Here is a 20,421-nt window from a genome sequence, read left to right on the forward strand (position 1 = left end):
CAAGATTTTTTGTGAAAATCATTAGATAGGTCATTTGAAAGTATTTAGATTAAGAGAATTATCTTCAGTTGCTAAAATACCTTGATACTGAAAAAATTAGGGTACATGGAAAGAAACAAAAATGTATGGCCTCTATGCCAGAAAAATGGGACAAAAATTGCTGTGAGAGCATTGGGACATTAGACTTAACACATTGTACACACTGCAGATTATCCTTTGCAAATAACTTTAAAGAGTTAAAAGGAAACGAAACAAGAACAAAGCAAAGACACTGATGCATAAGGCAATGGGTATGAATGCAGAGATAAAAGTTAAATCACAAACAGGGTTAGTGCCATAGTTGGATGGGTAAAGTATAGCCTTACCAAGCAACCTACTGGGGTTTGGCACCTGGCACCCCATATGGTTCTACTGTCTCTGTAGGAGTCATCTCACAGCACCTGAGCCAGGGTTAAGCCTTAGGCAAAACTAGGTATGACCCCCAAACAAAAACAAAATGAGTTCAATCAAATGAAAATGTGGGGGTCTAATGATAAAATGAATGAAAAATGTTAGACGATCTCAACAGTAGATCTGAAGAAGAAATTCTACAACTTGGACTGGAAGATATCAGGGTGAACATTATTCAAGTCTGAGAACAACCAGGAAAATAACAAAAACAGCATCAGAGTAAGAAAGAATAGGGTATCAACAGGAGGAAAAAAAACAATTGTTTTCAAGAAATATCTTTTAAATAAACTTAAAATACAATAGATACAGCCTCCAAAAAATAGGATTAGCCAAGAAACAACACATATCCTGATATTTTATAATGAAAATATGCAAATTAAAAAACATGGAGAAATAAATCATTTCAAATACTATTTTAGTACATGAGGTACACAGATATTTGCCGGAAGATTATTTCTTTGGTGTGTCTATGAATGTGTTTCTGTATTCTGGATGAGATCAGCATAGGAATGAGTAGACTGAGTAAAACAAATGTTTGTTCCACTGATGTATAAAAGTTTTACCATTTCTTGTGAGTCTGCATGAATATTTACATATGAATACTTATGTTTATTGCACAGAGGCAGTTTTCATTTTATATTTATATTTCTTCAGTAGATGAAAACTGAAATGGAATTGGTATCTACTGATTTAAAAATACTGTGTGCACCAATGAAGTGGTTAAGTAAATGGACAAGGCACGGGGTGAGCTAAGATGCATGCAGCTCCCTCCTAGGTGGCTATTTCAACTATCTTTAGGATTTCTGTTCCTAGTCTTAGAAGACGGGCAGGCTGCCCTAATGGGCTTACTGAGACAGAAGATCACTTAACTGGTGCTATCAATTGCCATTTGCTCCCTTTATATTCCACTGGAAATTGAACGTTTAATTTATATGTAGAAAGAAATAGAGTTCAAGACTATATTGATTTAAAGCACTGCTTGTGAGAGTCTTTGTTCCAACTGATTGTTTCTAATAAACCAACTCATAATGCTAGGCGAAGGACAATGCTTGGCACGAGTTACCAAGCTTGCCATATAACCTTCAAAGAGTGGCTAAATAAAAAAGTTTTGCATCAAACTAGTGATTTACTCTTGTTATCCATATTGAAACAAAACCAAATCAAAACAACCTTGTTTTCCTGGTTGGAGACAGGACAACTGTGATGAATATTTATTAAGTTGTAAAAATAGCATCTATTGCTTTTCATGGAAGAGATAACGTATCAGACAGTACGGAAGTACAAGTGGACTTGTTAAGATATCAATATAATACTAACAATGGTCAAAATGTAAAGAAAATTACTTTGAAAATCTTGAGGCACTAGTCATATGTAATTTGAGAAAAATGTCATGGGTATTATTGGAGAAGAAATTGCATTTTTCCCTTTCCAAATATTTCCTTAGTAAGAATTTGCTATGGAATGGAAAGATATAAGGGCTAAGGTACCTGCTTTATCTGTGGCAGACATTGGCTCAATTTCTGGAAGAGTATTTGATCCTACAAGCACCACAAGGGTCGCTTCTAGGCACAGAGCCAGAACATCCCTTGAGCACCAACTTAACCCCACACCTAAAAAAGGAATTTTGAGAAGTTAAAGCTAATATTCTATCTCAACCCAATCTTCACATTAAACATCGTCTATCCAAGAAAGAAGAATATACAGTGGCTTTGAGAGTTGGGATATTGTGTAATCAATTCTAATTCTTCTTAAATACAGCTTGCTTAGGTCCACTAGAGAAACTATAATCTCCTTTACTTTCTTACGTGTTGTAGTATTAGTAAATTGCCCCTTCCTCCAGAAAGAAACCTAATTATTAAAATGTCATCACAGTGGAAATCTTTTGAAGCCTATTGTGACTGTATTTTTACATTAAGTTTTGAAATAGGGCTTGTTTACTAACTCCTGTTTTGATTATTTTTAACAAGTGGTTATTTTTCTTGGAAGTGAGGCACACCCAATAGTGCTCAGGGTTTACTCCTTGCTGGGTCACGCTGGTGGTGCTCAGGGAAATGCATGCAGTATCAAAGGTCAAATCAGGGTTATCTGTATGCCCTGCAATTGTCTCAGCCCCTGTGCTACCTCTCCAGTACTCTGAAGGGATCACTGTATCACTGTATCACTGTCATCCCATTGCTCAATTTGCTGGTGCGGGAGCCAGTAACATCTACATTTGTCCTTATCGTGGGCTAGGGGTATCTGCTCTCTCCAGGAACACGAAGAGCACATTGTTGTTACTCTAAAGGGATGCGCTGTAGAACTGTTGCACTGTCGTCCCATTGCTCATCAATTTGCTCGAGCTGGCACCAGTAACGTCTCCACTGTGAGACTTGTTATTATTTTTGGCATATCGAATACACCACAGGTAGCTTGCCAGGCTCTGCTATGCAGTCAGGATACTCTCGGTAGCTTGTCTGGCTCTCCAAGAGGGACGGAGGAATCGAACCTGGGTCGGCCGCGTGCAAGGCAAACACACTCCCTGCAAGTATTTATTTCTTCTTTTTTTTTATTTTTTAGTGAAGTGAAGCAGTTTTATTAAAAGTAATTTGTTTAAGGTCAGAGTGACAGTACAATGGGTAGGGCATTGCCTAGCACGCAGCTATCCTGGGTTTGATCCCCAGAATCTCATTTGAACCCATGGGCCTGCCTGGAATGATCCCTGAGCACAGAGCCAGGTATAAACTTTGAGTTCAGTTGGGTGTGGCCTCCAAATATATAAGCACAGCATAATTTATTTAGAGAAAATGAAGGGTGCAGAGTGAGCATGACAGAGAGACAGAAAAAAAGAAAAATATATTCTGAGGTAGCAAGGAGAGAGAGAGAGAGTGAAAGAGGCGGGAGGGAGAGAAAAACAGAGAAAGAGAGAGAGAGAGAGAGGTGGAGAGAGATGTTGTGAAGAAAGAACCTGAGCTTCTCCAGAGTGGGGGAAACAAACCCTCTTAAGTATTTCTAATTTTTCAAAGTTCTAGAGGAGGAGAAGCGATAGCATAGCAGGTAGGGCGTTTGCCTTGCACACAACTGACCCGGGTTTTATTCCTCTGTCCCTCTTGGAGAGCCCAGCAAGCTACCAGGAGTATCCCACCCGCAGGGCACAGCCTGGCAAGCTACCATGGTGTATTCAATATGCCAAAAACAGTAACAACAAGTCTCACAGTGGAGACTTATGGGTGCCTGCTCAAGCAAATCTATGAACAAGGGGATGACAGTGCTACAGTGCTGGAAGAGGAGAAAAAGAAATGTATCCATGTTGTTCAACAGAAAGTTATGCTAGAAAAACAGTTAAGTCAGGGATGTGCTCTGAGGTAGAAAACCTGCCCTGCATATTGGAGGACCTTAGTTCAATCCTTGAAACAACAAAAAATACAGTATCTTTTTGCAGCATATTAATTTGGGGCTTAGGAATGTGGCTAAGTAACTGGTTGAGCACATGCCCTACATATGGTCACTGGGAAATAGAGGAAAGAAGAAACAAAATTAAAATTCAGTTTAAAAAGTTAACTGCCTCGATATCTCTGGGAAATCTCTTTGGCATTATATTTAAGAGAAGCTAAAAATAAAACTGTAGTGATTCAAGCAAATGTACCTAATTACTGTAAAAAAGGGAAACAGGAAAGATAGAGATTAAAAGCAAGGACTTTCGATTCTATTTAGGATTTAGTATATCACAAGAGAACATTATAGTCAAGTGAATATAAAAGTAACTCAGATAAACTCAAATCCACAAACAGTAGCCCAAGGAACAGACGAAGCTATAAAAGAGCTAAAATACGAAAAACCATGAACACTTTCTGGGAAGAAAGGCAAACAATGCCTACTTTCATCTACTTTAAGAAGGGAAGGAGTACCAGTACCATGGAGAAGGTAAAGTGCAATTAGGAAACTGGGGCACCGAATGGCTGTACCAGTGACAATACCACGGATTACAACTGGAAGCTCCAATCCATGCCATGCCATTCCACAACCTGGAGAGCTGGTCTCTAGGACACAAGCTGCAAAGCAGCAGATCTGAGAAATAACACGCTGAGTGCATGAACGTTCTCTGGTGGAGGCTTTGCAAACAAGTTGGAGCACAGCATATCAGTTTCAAGTTAATTTATCTACTTTATGGTTGTGTGTCATTCTAGGACTTGAGCGATAGCACAGTGGGTAGGGTGTTTGCCTTGCAAGCAGTCGACCTAAATTCGATTCCTTCATTCCTCTCAGAGAGCCCGGCAGCTACCGAGAGTATCCTGCCTGCATGGCAGAGCCTGGCAAGCTACCCATGGTATATTCTCTATGTCAAAAACAGTAACAAGTCTCACAATGGAGACGTTACTGATGCCCACTCAAGCAAATCGATTAACAATGGGATGACAGTGCTACAGTGCTACATGGTTGTGTGTCACACCTGGCTTTGCTCAGGATTCATTCCTGCTCTGAGCTCAGGGTAGGATGGTGTCAGGGATGGAACCAGTGTCGGTCCCGTACAAGGCAAATGTTCTACCCACTGGACTATCACTCAATCTTAGGCATTTTTGGATCCCTAAGCATGGAACAAAAACATGAAGATGTGGGAAAGAAGCTGCTGAGGCTTTGCTGATTTTCACCAAGCTCTAGACATTCATCTTCTAGGTAAAAATGACTAGGGTAACATCTGGGACAGAGAAAGGGTTGTTCATATACATCTTTATCAGAAAGATCCTTCACCCACAACTTGAAAGCTAGAAGTTAGTGTTGACAAGACTGTGATAATCTCCTGTATCTTGCTCTTTGACAGATGCTGAAACCTTGTAAAAAGATAGCTCTGTGGCTGACTACAATTTTAGTCAGAAATCAATGAATGAACTTAAATTTTCAAAGTATCACTGGTCTGCTTCATATTTAATTAACTCAGCCACATAGAATAGAGAAATTAATTAGTAGTAATTAATTTGTAAGTCTAATTTTTGCTTTTTTCACATAGAGTGTTTGGCAATACAAAAATATATGAAACTCAAGCAAATCAGATGCAATGGGCAAGGCAGGCACAAGTCAATGGAAGCAGATGCAAACAGGGATATGGTTGAAATAGGAACCCACAATGATGACTATTATGAAAATATTTGTTTGTACATTAGACAATGGGCTGGAGTGATAGCATAGAGGTAGGGTATTCACCTTTCATGCGGCTGACCCGTGTTCCATTCCTCCGCCCCTCTCAGAGAGCCCGGCAAGCTACCGAGAGTATTGCACCCCCATGGCAGAGCCTGGAAGCTACCCGTGGGGTGTTGGATATGCCAAAAACAAAAACAATAAGTCTCACACTGAGAGACGTTACTGGTGCCCACTTGAGCAAATCGATGAGCAACAGGATCACAGTGACAGTGACAGTGACAGTGACATTAGACAATATACATATCCAAGTGGAAAAATTCAGAAGCAAGATCTACAAAATATCAAAAAGTAAAACTGTAGAAATACAGATCACATAAATGAATTTATTTGATAGGCTTTACTAATACTGGAAAAAACAAGAGGAAATAAATAACCTTTACAGGAAGACAGCAACCAATATGGAAAGAAAAGAGAATAAAGATGGGCAACCTGAATCACTTAATAAATAGAAATTCCACTCCACATCCAACTTATCTTTGGAATGACAAAAATGTTGAGGTAAATGGGTGAGAGACAGAAAGATGGACACACAAACGCATTAGTGAAAAATTAATATAAAATTAAAATAACTATAAGATTGTCTTAACAAAAGTAATTTAATGTTTTTCAGCATATGGGCTATAAAACTTGTGAAATCTAACTATATACGTATACATATACTGTATATATATGATACTCTACAAAATGAATTTAGCATTAATTTTAACTCTAATTATTCTTCGTAGACAGAAGAACACAAGTTTCATTATTAATTTTGCAATGATAAAATATATTTTATTGCTTGTGGATTTTTAAATACAGCATTATATTTTCACACACTCCTGAAATGTTTAAATAAAGACAGCTTTATTTTTCCATTCAAATATGAATGTACAATTTATTTTTTATTGCTAATTGCACCAGCTGGAACTTCTAGTGCAATGTTAAAAAATGTAGTGAGAACAGAAATCCTTATCTCATGTCTGAACTTTGGGACAATATCTTTTCTCCTTCACTATTGAGAATGATGTTAGCTATAGATTTCTCTTTCCTTTTTGTTTCTCTCCCCCTTAGCTAGAATCACGGAACCAGGGACTATTATGATTGCCTCAAAGCATGTACTCTGGGGATTGAGCTCATAAACTCAAGCTTGCCTGCCAGGCTCTTGAAGTAACTGAAGCACCTTCCAAGCTAGTATATTTTTCATATATGCCCTTTGTCAAGTTGAAGACTTTCTTTCTACTTTTCTCAAAGGCATGTGTGGTTTTCTCCTCTTGTAGCATATACCATTGTTTTCTAAAGATTTTCTCATAGATGTATTTATCAAGTCTCCATTGTTCTATCTATACATATATCTGATGACTTTTTGTTAATCTGATCATCTGTCACCTATTTCAGTTAATTGAATTATATCAATGTTTTTATTATTATTCACCATGAAATTTTAGATAAGTACCCACTGGTATATGCAGTATTTTATTGTTTTTGCTTTTGGGGTCACACCCAGCTATGCACAGGAGTTACTCCTGGGTCTGCACTCAGGAATTACTCCTGATGGAGCTCAGGGGACTATAGGGGGTGCTGAGAATCGAACCCAGGTCGGCTGAATGCAAGGCAAATGCCATACCTGTTGTGCTATCACTCCAGCCCCCTATGCAGTATTTATATGAATATTTTTGCTGTGTTATTGAGTTCAATATGGTTACATTGTGAGAGGGAAGGGGCTGAGGGTCCTTTGAGTTGGGAGATGGGTACACGAGTAATGGGTATATTGTTGGAATTATGTCTGTAAGAAACCATTATTTATAATATCATAAGAATTTTAAAATATTACTTAATATGTGTTAATAACCGCTTCTATATTACTGAGATGTATTGGCAATTTTTTTCTCATATAACATTTGTCTGATTTCAGTGTCATAAGTATACTAGAATATGGAATTATGGGAATTTCTCAACCCCACCATGATGTTCTGCAAGAATGTCCCTGAAATGTATAATGGTGCTTCAAGGAGCACAAGGTTGCATCTATTTTAGGTTTGTTTGTTTGTTTGTTGCTTGGCGTATTTGATATGCCAAAAACAGTAACAACAAGTCTCATGGAGATGTTACTGGTGCCCGCTGGATAAAATCAATGAGCAATGGTATGACAGTGATAACGTTTGTTGCCTTGTTTTTTAAGGTATCACAGAATTTTGGTTTTAAAAAATAAAATATTTGCAAGAATTTTTTCTTCATGAGGATAATAGGAACTCAATTTTGAAACTTTTACTGATGTTTTCACTATTCCCCTGTATGCTATTGTCCACTGCCTTCTCCCATAATGTTTACTACTAAATTATAGGAGTATTAGTTAGTGCCATTTACAGACAGGCCATTGAGGGATCTATAATTAAAATTATAGTTTTGAAACACAAGTTTTATGAAAAGATAAATTGTATATTTTCCAAAATTTAATAGTCCTCTCTAGATAAGAAGAATTAGCATTGGCATTTAGATTTGTCTTAGATGATGATGAAAACTCAGGTTATTCCCTAGGGATATACGAGGTAGGCAGAAAGATAGAAGTAAGAGAGCCACGGGGTACATACAGGTAATTGGAAGGGATCTTTCATCAGTGGATTTGGTCTTTGCTTTTCCCACCCTGCTCCTAGTACTTGTCAGTACAAGGAAGGAACTGTATTCTCCTTTGATGTCAAGTTCCAAACTACCTAAGGAGAAAGTTGCCAGGGCTGAGAACAAGGAGACTTGTTCTGCTGTCAACCGCGCACCTGGGGAACAGATCAGAGCTTATGGGTCGACAGTGAGAAGATAGGGGATGATTACAGCATTGACACTCACAGCACTTGCAATACCAGTGCCAATTAGCTAGACCAAGATGGCAGAGTAAGGGAGAGACATGAGCAGGCTGGCCCTGGCGGTGGGAAGAGAAGAGGTAACTAAGGGCTCAGATTTGGATCTGACCTTCCTTTCAGCAGCTTAACTCATACTATCTAATCACCAATGGTAGCTTTTTCATACCGTGTTTTGTGGTACCAGGATATATAATACTATTCATTATACTTGTCATGTAGCTATCATTCCAACACCACACTCATGACCAAAGAGCCTGTTTCCTTCTATCAGTGTTCTGATAACCCCTCTCAGCCCTCTCATATGTAACCTTAGTGCTATAGACAAAATGTGCAGTTTAATGAATGTCATAGTTTGTTGTTCACTTACTGTAGTTCTATTTTATCCCACACAAGGGATCTTTCTCTCTTTCTCTTTCTTTGTCTTTCTTTCTCTCTCTCCCTATCTGTCTCTTTCTCTCTCTACTTTTTATTCTAAAAGAAGTGATACATAAACACATATAGATATATAGAACAAATCGGAAATTCTACAACATAATAAATAAATGATAAGTTGCTAAAGTGAAATACTTTCAAAACCTGCATCTTTGGTTTTAAAGGTACATCAATTTGAAAATTCATATTATGAATAAATTTGTGCTAACACATTTTGAGATTTACATAAAATAGATAAAAACCTACAAATGTAAAATTTAGTAAGAGTTAACAGAATTTTAAAAAAAATAAGAGAAAAATTTGAATAGGCCTATTAAAGTATAAAAATGAGTTTTATCTTAAGAATTGGCTTTGTACCACAGATGGGATTTACGACAAAAACTGCAGCAAAAGGACACGAGGGTGCTCTTGGGAAGGTGGGAGGCACCGGCCCCTCCCACCGCCAAGATGTGATCCGGGGACCGCACGTGTGTGCAGCCTCTCCACAGCTGCACAAGCATGAATCCAGACCCAGCAAAACCTCTTTCGGCATGGGCAACTCCTCACAGAATGTCTCCAGCCTGAGAACTAAGCCTCGGCCCCGTGCCCGCCCAGGAGGGGAAAGGTATTTCTCTCTCTCGCCTCTTTCTCTCCGGGGATGAAGGGCGCGGTGTCTGCCATATTAAGACGACCACAGATTGGGTTTTCAAGCCTGCAATGATCCAATATCTGGAAGAAATCTCCCTGGACTTCGTGTTAAAGTACAGAAATTCAAAACCGCGCGGCCGATACTGCGGCCATGCGACCTTATTTGTCTTCACAGTAGGTCTGAATCTAGTGGGGTACTCCTAACAACAATAGTGAGGTTGGTGTTGAAATATTGAATGTAACCAAAGTAAACAGAATGTAAAATGAAACTTATCAGTTACAAGGTAGGGGGTGGGGGGGCGGGATGGGAGGTGTACTGTGTTGGTTTTTTTTTTTGTTGGTGTTATATGGGCACTGGTGAAGGGATGGTTGTTTCAGCATTGTATAACTGAGACCTAAGCCTGAAAGCATTGTAATCTTCCACACGGTGATTTAATAAAATAAAATTTTTATTAAAAAAAAAAGAATTGGCTTTGTATTAGAAAATATTATAGATGCTTACAAATGTTTGTATTAATAAGTTAAATATTACAGTAAAATCACTATGAATTAAAAAACCTTATCAGACATGGAATATTCAATATGCACAAAATGTCACTCAATAATTGAAAATGTATAAATTCCCTTAGCAAGCTAGCAGTAAACATACTTTTATTAATCTAATATAAGGCAGCCTTATGTGCCATGAGTGAATTCCATATTCGATGCTAAGTGCTGGGAAGTTTATTCTACCTTTTAGAGATGGTTCTTTAATGCTTCTTGCATAACTGGTTTCTAGGATATGAATTCCCTAAACTGATGTCTGTCTCCTAGGCTCTGGATTATACCTTCAAATCTGAATGATGACATAGCTGGATCGGTACTCATCCAGGTATGTGAGGTATATACCTCCAGCTGTGAGGTACTCATTTCATGAGATTTTTTTGCTATATCCCACCATTCTTCTGTGGCCCCCACACTCTAACAGACCTGCTGTAAAGCTGATGGGTTTCCCTTAGCATTTAAGTTTCATTCTTGATCTTGCTGTTTACAATATTCTTTCTCTGTCTTTGGTTTTTATCATTCTGAGCACAATGCGTCTTGAAATTTCCTTTTCAGTCTGTTTCCACTGGGATCCTTTGGGACTCTTGTGTTTGGTTTTCTTTATCCTTCAACTCTGGAAAATTCTTACCTATGATTTCTTTAACTACTGGTTCTTCATCAAATTTACCCTTCTGTTCGTCAGGGACTGACGAGTGGCTCTTACTGGCTTCTGATCAATGTCACCTTTAACTCATTCTTTGGTTCTCCATTATTTTGTTCATTTCTTTCCAGATGTTTTCAGTTGTTTACTCCTTTTTACAATTCCGGGTTTTCCTGTGCATCCAATATCTAATAACTTTGGCCAATTCCAGTTGTGGGTATTAATTTGTTAGTATTAATTTGTTAGAGAAATTTATTTATGTTTATAAAACTATACTTGAAGCATATTTTGGAAGATGCCTTAAAAAGTTTGATGCTTTTTCCTTTTTCTTATCAGGTAGTTCCAAGAAGAAGCAAATTGGAGCTAATTAATTCCCTTATGAGGCTTGACCTTGCCAAGTATTTTTAGTTCTGTACTTTCTTAGTATTATTATTTTGACTTATAGGAACAGTTTTCTACTACCTACATAGATTTCAGATACTGTTCTTCAATCCTACAATTTAATTCTATCAGGTAATGTCAAATAATTGATACATATTATCTTTACCAGTATTCTAGTAAATTATTCAGGGATATTCTCTCAATTTTTCTGGGGTTCTCACTCAAATTGGTGTTTTCTTTTTAGATACTAAGTTCACAAATAATAAATACTTAGGTCACTCTAATACCTAGTAGTCTACTCTATTTATTGAAGCCTCTTGTCTCTTCCTGAATTTTCTCTGTTACCCCATATCTTGGCTATAATTTCAAGAACTGTGACAAATATAGCACTCCCTTTAGAATGTAGTTTCTCTTAAGAACCATTCTGTGCCAATTGTTCACTTTCTTGAAAATCACACTGAAGATAAATATTTTATTTACTTATTTATGCTGCCAGGGCTTGAACCCACAGACACACATGTGAGGTATCTCCTCCATTACGAAGTCACAACTTTAGCCTATACATGTGTGTTGGGGGAAGGGCAGAAGACAGGGTTTGCACAACACAGTCAGTGCTCAGGGCTTTCTCCTGGATCTGTGATCAGAAATCATTTCAAGTAGTGGTTATAGGATCATATATGGGGCCAGATATTGAGCCAGTGTCAACTGTGTGCAAAGCATGCACCTCACCTGTCCGCTGTACTATCTCTCAGCCCTAGTCTGTAATTTTTTACTCTCTTTTTTTTTTTAATTGCATGTCTGGACTCCCTGTTACATTATCTTGTTTAGAATCTATTCTTTATTACATTATCTTATTTAGAAATGGTCTGTCTAGATATTTTTAATTATGTTTAACATCATATCCTATGCTTGACTTTTTCCAGTCTATTTTACTTCAAATATTCTTTTAAAATAGAAGAGATAGTAACTTAGTTGCAACTCATATGAACAAAGAAAATATAATTATGTACCATTTACTTCAGGAAACAAGTACAAGATGCATTTTGATTGAAGATAAAATGAGTATTGAGATGTGAGAAAACAAATGTAATATTCATGGAACTCAAAGATTATAAATTGTGTCATAGAAAATGACCCCTCAAACTAGAAACAGCATAAGAATAAGAAGAATTGAACTAAACAGATGCTGACAATGATTGGAAATTGGATTTTTATTTTTTCCTGATATGTAAAGTTAAGATAGAATTTAAAAGCATAAATTAAATGTATTTGTTTATTTACTATTTAGTAGCCAATGAGCTAGCTTCATTAAAAACAAAACAAATAAAAAAAAGATCTACTTAGACCCTACAGCAAGTTAGGACTGTCAAAAGTACAGAATGCTCAGCTCAGACACACATATCTAAAATGAGAAATAGAAGACCATTGTCTAGACTGTAATTTCAAAATATGAATAACTATAGCTCTTAATTATGCTGAAAATATTGCCTTCAGAAATTTGAACATTACACTACATTTGCATGGTAATTAAACTAAAATGTTATTCTTTTATGCTAAAATTTCAAAATACGTTTTAAAAATCATTTGCCAGTTTGTACAACTTAAATGCCATTTATATCCCTAAGTAAAAATTAATTTTGCGTATATGATTGAAAATTCTTTGTAAACAATTACAGTTTATTATTTGAAATAGAATTTATTTTCTTTTTTTTTTTTTTTTTTTTGCTTTTTGGGTCACACCCGGCGATGCACAGGGGTTACTCCTGGATCATGCACTCAGGAATTACTCCTGGCAGTGCTCGGGGGACCACATGGGATAGTGGGAATCGAACCCGGATTGGCAGCGTGTGAGGCAAATGTCCTACCCATTCTGCTATCATTCCAGCCCCTGAAACAGAATTCTTCATAAAGATGAAACTATGAAATCAAACCTTTGATTATTTGGGATGGTTTTTATGTAAATTATCTTTTCTTAAGGTTCCTTTTGTTTATTTTGGGACAACACTTAGAAGCATACTCTTTGCTCTGTGCTCAGAAATCATTCCTGACAGTGTTTGGAAGAACATATTGTTGCTAGGAATAGAATCAGGTCAGCTGCCGGCAAGGCTAGCACCTTACCTACTGTACTATTGTCCAGCCCCATTTTCTTGGAGTGCTTAAATTAGCATTCTAAGCATATATAAGTAAAATGGGGTCTAATTTTATAACTTAACGTTTTTTAAATTTTGGAAATATAAAGGATTCTTACATTAAAATATCTAAAGTTTTAGACAGTTATTTCATCACTGCAACACTTTTATACAAACCAAGTAGCATTAAATATTTGAGGATATATTTTTAGCAGTTTAATATTGACTTTTAAGCTAAGTTAATTCTATGGTGATTTTATCTAAATTTGCTTGAAAATATTTCTAAGGACTATCATTTTCTTAAAAAGCCTATCAAACATTTTTCTCATAACATGATGCTAGAAATACAGTGACAGAGATCACTGTATAGATCACAACTTATTTTATAAAAATAACAATTTAGCACTTTGAATTTTTAGGTTTTTAAAAAAATTTAATTTTCCTTGTTGCAGGTTGATTTTTTTAAAAAAATATTTGAGACATTTGAAAACACATACGGTTAATCAAAATTTAGCCCACAATTTCAACATAAATCTAACACTCTTTTGTTGTATTCGATTTCGATAATGACCAACTGAGTTGAATCTTCAGAACAGCAGTCAATTTTCTCACATATTTGATGTTATTTTACTTAAAATATTGAGGAATTATAATCTCTGTAACTGTCATTATGTGGAATAGTATAGTAATTAATCAAGCTTTAATGGAATTTAAGTCATAACGTACAGGTATATGAAAAAACTCTAGACTTTTATATCTACTGTTAAAAGAGATAAAATGATTTTTCTGTTCCATTTTCAGGAAGCAAAGTCATAGTTAATATTATGCGTCCAATTCTTTTGTACTTACAATCAAATGATAAAAGTGGTCATGTTTTTTTCTATTAAATAATGGTTTGTGGTTATCTGGTTATCTGGTAATGATATTATTTAACTCTTTTAAAATGAAATTGTATCTTTTAAATGTTGTGAATCAAAGGAAACCACCACATGTTTATTTGTTCAAGAAATTAAATTAACTACTACTTAAAATATAATACAGATGTAAGACACCTGCATGGTACATGGCCAGCCTTGGTTGGAACCCCAGCACTACTATGGTCCCTTGAATACCACGAGGAGGGACCTTTGAGCACAGAGCATGAAGCAAGCCCTGAGCACCACTGGATGTTCCAGTGCACAGTCTTCCCCACCAAGAAAATAAAAAGAAAGAAAGTAAAAGGAAACACGATGTATAGGAGCCAGGAATACAAATGACAGGTGGATGATTCATGTCTAGCAGATCACCAAGTATAACTCACAGTGCCACATGCCTCCTTCAGCACTTCCATGTATATTTCTAGTGGGTCCTAAACTAGGTATAAGGAATACCCTGATTGTCCCTGGCAACACAGAAAGGGCTTAATTGTTGAAATATCATTGAAAAGATGCTCCTGCCCAATCTCCAAGTTCTATGCCAGTGTTTGAGATCGCCTACACCAAAAGAAAACATACAAAAAACATGCGTACATACTAACATTTTTAAAAGTGGATTTTGCTATCCTTAGAGTCTTTAAAATACAGCAAATGACATATGGAATCTTTAGGGTTTAGCAAAGGAAGTAAGTGAGTGATTTCTAAAGCAGTGTGTGCTGAATTATTTATTCAAGGAGATAGGATTTCAGTGGTTGAATGCCCTTGGATTCCGTCTACACATCCCCACACCACCTCCCTCAATTCTCCATACCCTGCTGCCGTGTATCTAAGCAATTATAATCTTATAATTGAAGAGAGACAGCTTTCATCTGCATAGGGACCCATTTGATAACTAATGAAAAGAAAGAATGGTCTCCCCAGAACACTGCACAGACAAATAGAGTGTGCATTCAATTCAAGGGGTCTGTAGGCTTCTCAAGTGCACACAAAGAGCACACATTTAATCACTGAACTGTCCCCTGGTGACCATAAAATAAACCAGACGGCAGCTAACCCTGGGCCAGATAATCACCAGATCCAGTAGAAAATTACAAGCCAGAAAAAGAACTCTACCCAGGATTACACTGTACCCAGCAAAGTCTGATTTCCCTCCTGTCTCTCCCATCTGCCATGACCTCATCTATCCCTCCTACGAATTTCTGTGGCTTATTCTTAGGCATATTATATTTCATTTTCAGTTTAGTCCTGTTTACAGACAAAATATATGCACAATCTCTTCAAAATCCACCACTGTACCATTGGCATATTGGCCTCTGATTCCAATCCCTAATCTAAAGTCCTGCTTTGGCTTCCTGTTTCCAGAGTCTTGCCACACTTCTCCCATTATGAGTTTAGAGTTGTTTAAACGTAAATGAAGGGCTGCATTGTCCATAACAGCACTCTGAAGCAAAGATGCTTAGCTGCCCACATTTCAGGTGAATCCTACTTCCCCTGAGCTCTTTTTGCTTACAAATATTACTGACTATGGGGCTCATTCTACCACACATTTTATAAGCTCATTCTACCACACATTCATAAGCTTCTGGAAGCATCATTTTTGCTAATATCTCTGGAATTTATGAACAAAGACTGCAGGGATTAGTGTGCACCATTAAAGCAGGTGTCTGTGAGATACAGAATTCTCTTATGGGACAACAGAAATATGTATAAATATCCATTAGGCTTTGACATGACTGTGAATAAATATTTCTTACTATGGGCACAAAACTCTATTGTCTAATTCTACTTCATGCTGAGCTAAAAATCAATAGCCATAATAAACACACTTACAATGATGTCCTCTATGAGCAAATACAATTTAAGTTACTGTTTATATCATTGAAATTGATTTTTTAAATGTCTATTTCTCTACAGCAAACTCAAGCCAAATATCCCTAACAATATCCTACCTTAAAATATTTTAAAAATTAATCTAACACATCTGCTTTTTTGCTGGCTATATTTTCCCATTCAGTGCAAATATTACTTCCTGGCTTATTTTTTTTCAATACAACATGAATCACAGTCAAATGTATACTAATTATAGATTGTGTAATTATATCGAAAGAACTCTTTCCCAACTACATTTACTAATAGTATTGAAGACTGGCAGTACTGGTTGTGCAACCTTTGAGTCTAGATATTTTCACATCAACTTTCACCCATTCTAGTAAACCCCGGGCAATCAATATATCAGCCTAGCATTCCAAACATATTAAAGTTATAACTTACTTTAATATGTTTGGAGCCCACTAAAAATTGCATTATTTTAAATCCTGTAAAGCAATAATATGAACATGATCCAGTGAATGATTTGTTTTTTAATAGCCATGAAATGTTCCTTTGAAGCACTGGAAATAATTTAATATCTTATTTTGCTCTTAAACCAAAGTTAGGATTGCATGATTATACTTTGTTGACTCTTTGCTCTATTAATTTTATAGTGGCCAGTGGCCAAATACATTTATACATGGAGCTAAGCTGACAGGGAATATATGCTGGGAAATCTATAATTTTGGAACCCACAGAAACTATCTCACTCTCTCCCTCATTTTTTCTTTCAAAAATAAAATTACTTTTGCACATATAAGTTATTACAAGGACACTTTAGTATAGACACAGGCAAAAGATTTTAGTGCCATATGTAATGAATCCATTAATTTATCTTAAATTTTAGAAACATAACCAAATAATAGTGTTTTTTATATTTAATCAGGGAACTATTTTTTATGTCAGAAGTTCTTAAAGAGTTTTATGTCATTGATTACTTTGAGTGTAAAATTTTCCTTCGCTGGAAAATGTTTTTATATTATTAATATAAAATGTACAAAGCAAAGCAATCAATGTTATGAAAATAAATTCTTATACTAATACTTTTCTTGAGGGAGTTCCTGGGATAAACTTACCAAGTCAAGTGCAGTTCAATGCAAGTATATTTCAATGAGTAATTGGAAATAAAATACGCTGATACTCAATCATCAATTTTAAGATTATATCAAAGAACATATAACTTCATCCAAGATATGCTGTTTATATATATACTTGTGACACTTTCAAGTATACGTACATCAAGTATTATATCACTCAAAATAAAAAAGGAAATGCTAAAATATGTTTAAAACTAAACCATTTAAGCTAGTGAAACAAGCAAATACATGAAAATGTGTCTGAGATATATGGAAAATAAAGGTATGGCAGCATCTCAGAGTGAACTCACTCCTACATACCTTTATGGCAGTGGATGCAATTTGAATGTGGTGAAGTCTCCGAAGGGTACTGTCCCTGTCAATGAAATAGGAAGCAGCTAGTTGATGGAGCGTCTCCAGAGTGACAGAAGAGCTATTGGTGCTGGGATCACTTCCTTCAGATCGTTTGCTCAACTTCCGCTTGTCCACAAAAATTGTGAGTGACTCCTCTCCTGCATTAATAAAATTTTTAAAAATTCAACTTAATTTAAAAATTATTTCATTTGATTTAATTTTACTTAAAATTTTCAGTTGTCTGTGAGTGATGAACCACCGATTACAGACATACTGAAATTAAAGTGACAAGGTATGATAAAAGCTCTATGAATTTTATCTGTTTATTGTTCTTAAATATTTCCACAAGGCCTAAAATATAACCCAGATAATGATGGCCCCAAAATACCTATCTAGTAAATGATGAACAGAGAGATTATGTGAGAGTATGACTATAGATTCTAGAGAATTTTTTACATAGTTCATCTAACCTAACATTCATGAATCCTCAGATAATAATAAAATAAGAACGGTAGCAAAAATGAAATTGCATGGGGAACATAATGCAAATTTGTATTTTCTTAGAAATATTTACTATACATTGGCATAGAATAAGGCAACGTGATCAAATGTATGACTAACAGATTTTTTTCATTACATTTTAAATAATACATATATCTTTAGAATAATAACACATATAAGCATTCAGCTTAGAGATTTCCTTGATATAGCATATTAAAATACTGTGCTAATAAGCTTTCTGAAAGTCACCAACCTCTATGGAATTCTTAGGCACCAACAATAGATTCCCCATAGCAAAATTTAAAGTAGATTACAATTTAGTTGCAATTTCCAATGTTCACACATTGGCAAGATACATCAATGTTTAAGTTTAAGAGTTTGCATCATCATGTTTCCATATTCTTGGATATTCATTTAGCACATAATTGTCAAAATTGATTTCTGTTCTTTCTCTCAGGAGCCCATCTGTTCAGGTGGCATTATGCCCACTTACAAACTGACAAGCCAGTTTTATGAAACACCAAGTTAGATTTTCTAGTTGAATAATATTTTCCTCTCTTCAGAGTTAAAGGCAAACAAGCAGGTGACAATTCCATCTGAAGCAATCCCTCTTTCTTCTCTGCAAGAGACCAGTTTAAGGGATGGCAGAAAAATAGTCATCAACAAATATTATTCCTAAAATTCACATCTTAAGTTTATACTTAGACTCCAACATGGATGCTAAAGATTAAGTTGATTAGTTCTAAAAATTGAAGTAAAAAGAGAAAATTTTCAATAAAATGTGTGAATGAGTAGGTAAAATTTCAACAGCATCTGGCCCCAAGTAAATGATAAACAGTTTTCAGCTGGGGACATGTGAAAACAGAAAGAGAATACATAATGCATCTTTATAATTATACACCAAGGAAAATACATTACAACAATTATTTACTCCCAGAGGAAATGGACTAGCATGGGGGAGCTTTAGGTGACTGCATCACAGAAGGTCAGTATACATTCAATGTGAATGTACCTATACAAGAACAAATCCTGTACAGGAGCAAAGAGAAAACAGAGCCATGATTATATAAGAACTCCGTTATGAAAATCATGACATATGTAAGTGTAGAATATTTGTATCATCTAAAAATGTTCTAACATGAAAGAGAATTTTGGAGGGGAGGTTTTCAGTGGTGGTTAAGAACAAATGTTGGACTGGCTTATTTCTAAAACAAGCTACCTGGAGAATTTCTCCACCCTGGTATACGCAAGAAGGCTGCCACTAGGAGGACCTCACTAATCTCTCTGTCATTCACATCTCATTCTTCTAACTTCCACTGCTATGAGAAATAAATTTCTGTTGTTAGTAAGTTGCCTAGTCTGTGAGTTTGATTATAGCAGCTAGAAATCTGACAGACAGACAGCCAGAATGTGTCTTACTGAACAAAGTTAAAAAGAAAATGACAAAGATCTATTGGTTAACTGAAAAAACAAATATATAATCAAAGCTACAGATCTTTCTATCAGATATTGCAGAATCTGAGCCTGCAATTATTAAATAAAAAAAGTAATTTATCATGCTAAAGACTAAAACTTTCCAAGTTTGTTTAAATGGAAATGCTATAGCTCTGCTTTGCAGAAAACACAGGAGCAATAGAGTAAAATATACATATATTGCCAAGGTAAAAGAAAATGACAAACGTTCATAAAACCATTAGGGATCCACTGGATTTAAACATTTTGATGAGGCCTGGAGCAATAGACAACACAGTTAATAAGGGAGATATTAAACTGTGCATTTTGCATTTAAAAAGAGACATTATTTTCACAATTATACACATCTTTAACCAAATTGCCCATAAATGAAAATATCTGATTTTTTTTTTTTTTTGTGAAAGACTTTCTACTTGACCAAGCTACATATAAGCTCTTTTATGTCTTTCCTCATGAGTCCTTTCTGGAAGAAATGTCATTAACAGCATATTTCCAGCAAGATTTCTATCAAGTCACTTTAGCCTCTCTGGCTTTCTGAATGTTCTTAATGCCTGAACAACTTCCTCACCCCCATCATATTTCTGGTGATGTCTGATCATCTTTGTCCATCTTTCCCAGGAATATTTTCAGTTCAGTTTACTACCTCGCACTAACAGACCCCTTATCACACTGCTAATTGACTAGAAATCATTTCTCATATTTATTTATGACATGGAGATCAATTCATTCTCTTATAGTAAAACTTTATTACAGTAGTTCCTCTGAATAAAGCCGACCTTAATCTCAGGCACAGCTTTCTCTGCTTGGGTCTTACTCCCAGCTCTGTACTCAGGGACCATTTCTACAAGGCTAGGATCCAGAGTCAGAATTTGAACTGCATGGAAAACAATTATTTTAAACCATATACTAGTTTCTAATTTTTCTTTTGACACATATGCTGAGCATAATACAATAACACAGTAATTGATGAAAAAATTTTAAAAGCATTCAAAATAAAAAATCTATCTGTTTTTGGATAGTAGGATA

The 20,421-nt window shown here is 35.8% G+C and overlaps 1 protein-coding gene across 5 annotated transcripts in view; it reads right to left on the reverse strand.

Moving 5' to 3' along the window:
- The window catches only part of BRINP3 (BMP/retinoic acid inducible neural specific 3), a 419,821-nt gene that overhangs the window by 182,897 nt on the left and 216,503 nt on the right, over positions 1–20,421 (reverse strand). For all 5 annotated transcript variants that reach the window (XM_055144368.1, XM_055144369.1, XM_055144371.1 and 2 more), the window contains exon 4: positions 17,389–17,579. In XM_055144368.1, coding sequence (XP_055000343.1) covers positions 17,389–17,579 — 191 coding nt within the window. The remainder of the gene's footprint in view (positions 1–17,388; positions 17,580–20,421) is intronic.

This window comes from Sorex araneus, chromosome 7 (genome assembly GCF_027595985.1).
Source record: "Sorex araneus isolate mSorAra2 chromosome 7, mSorAra2.pri, whole genome shotgun sequence".
In the NCBI taxonomy this organism is placed as follows: Eukaryota; Metazoa; Chordata; class Mammalia; order Eulipotyphla; family Soricidae; genus Sorex; species Sorex araneus.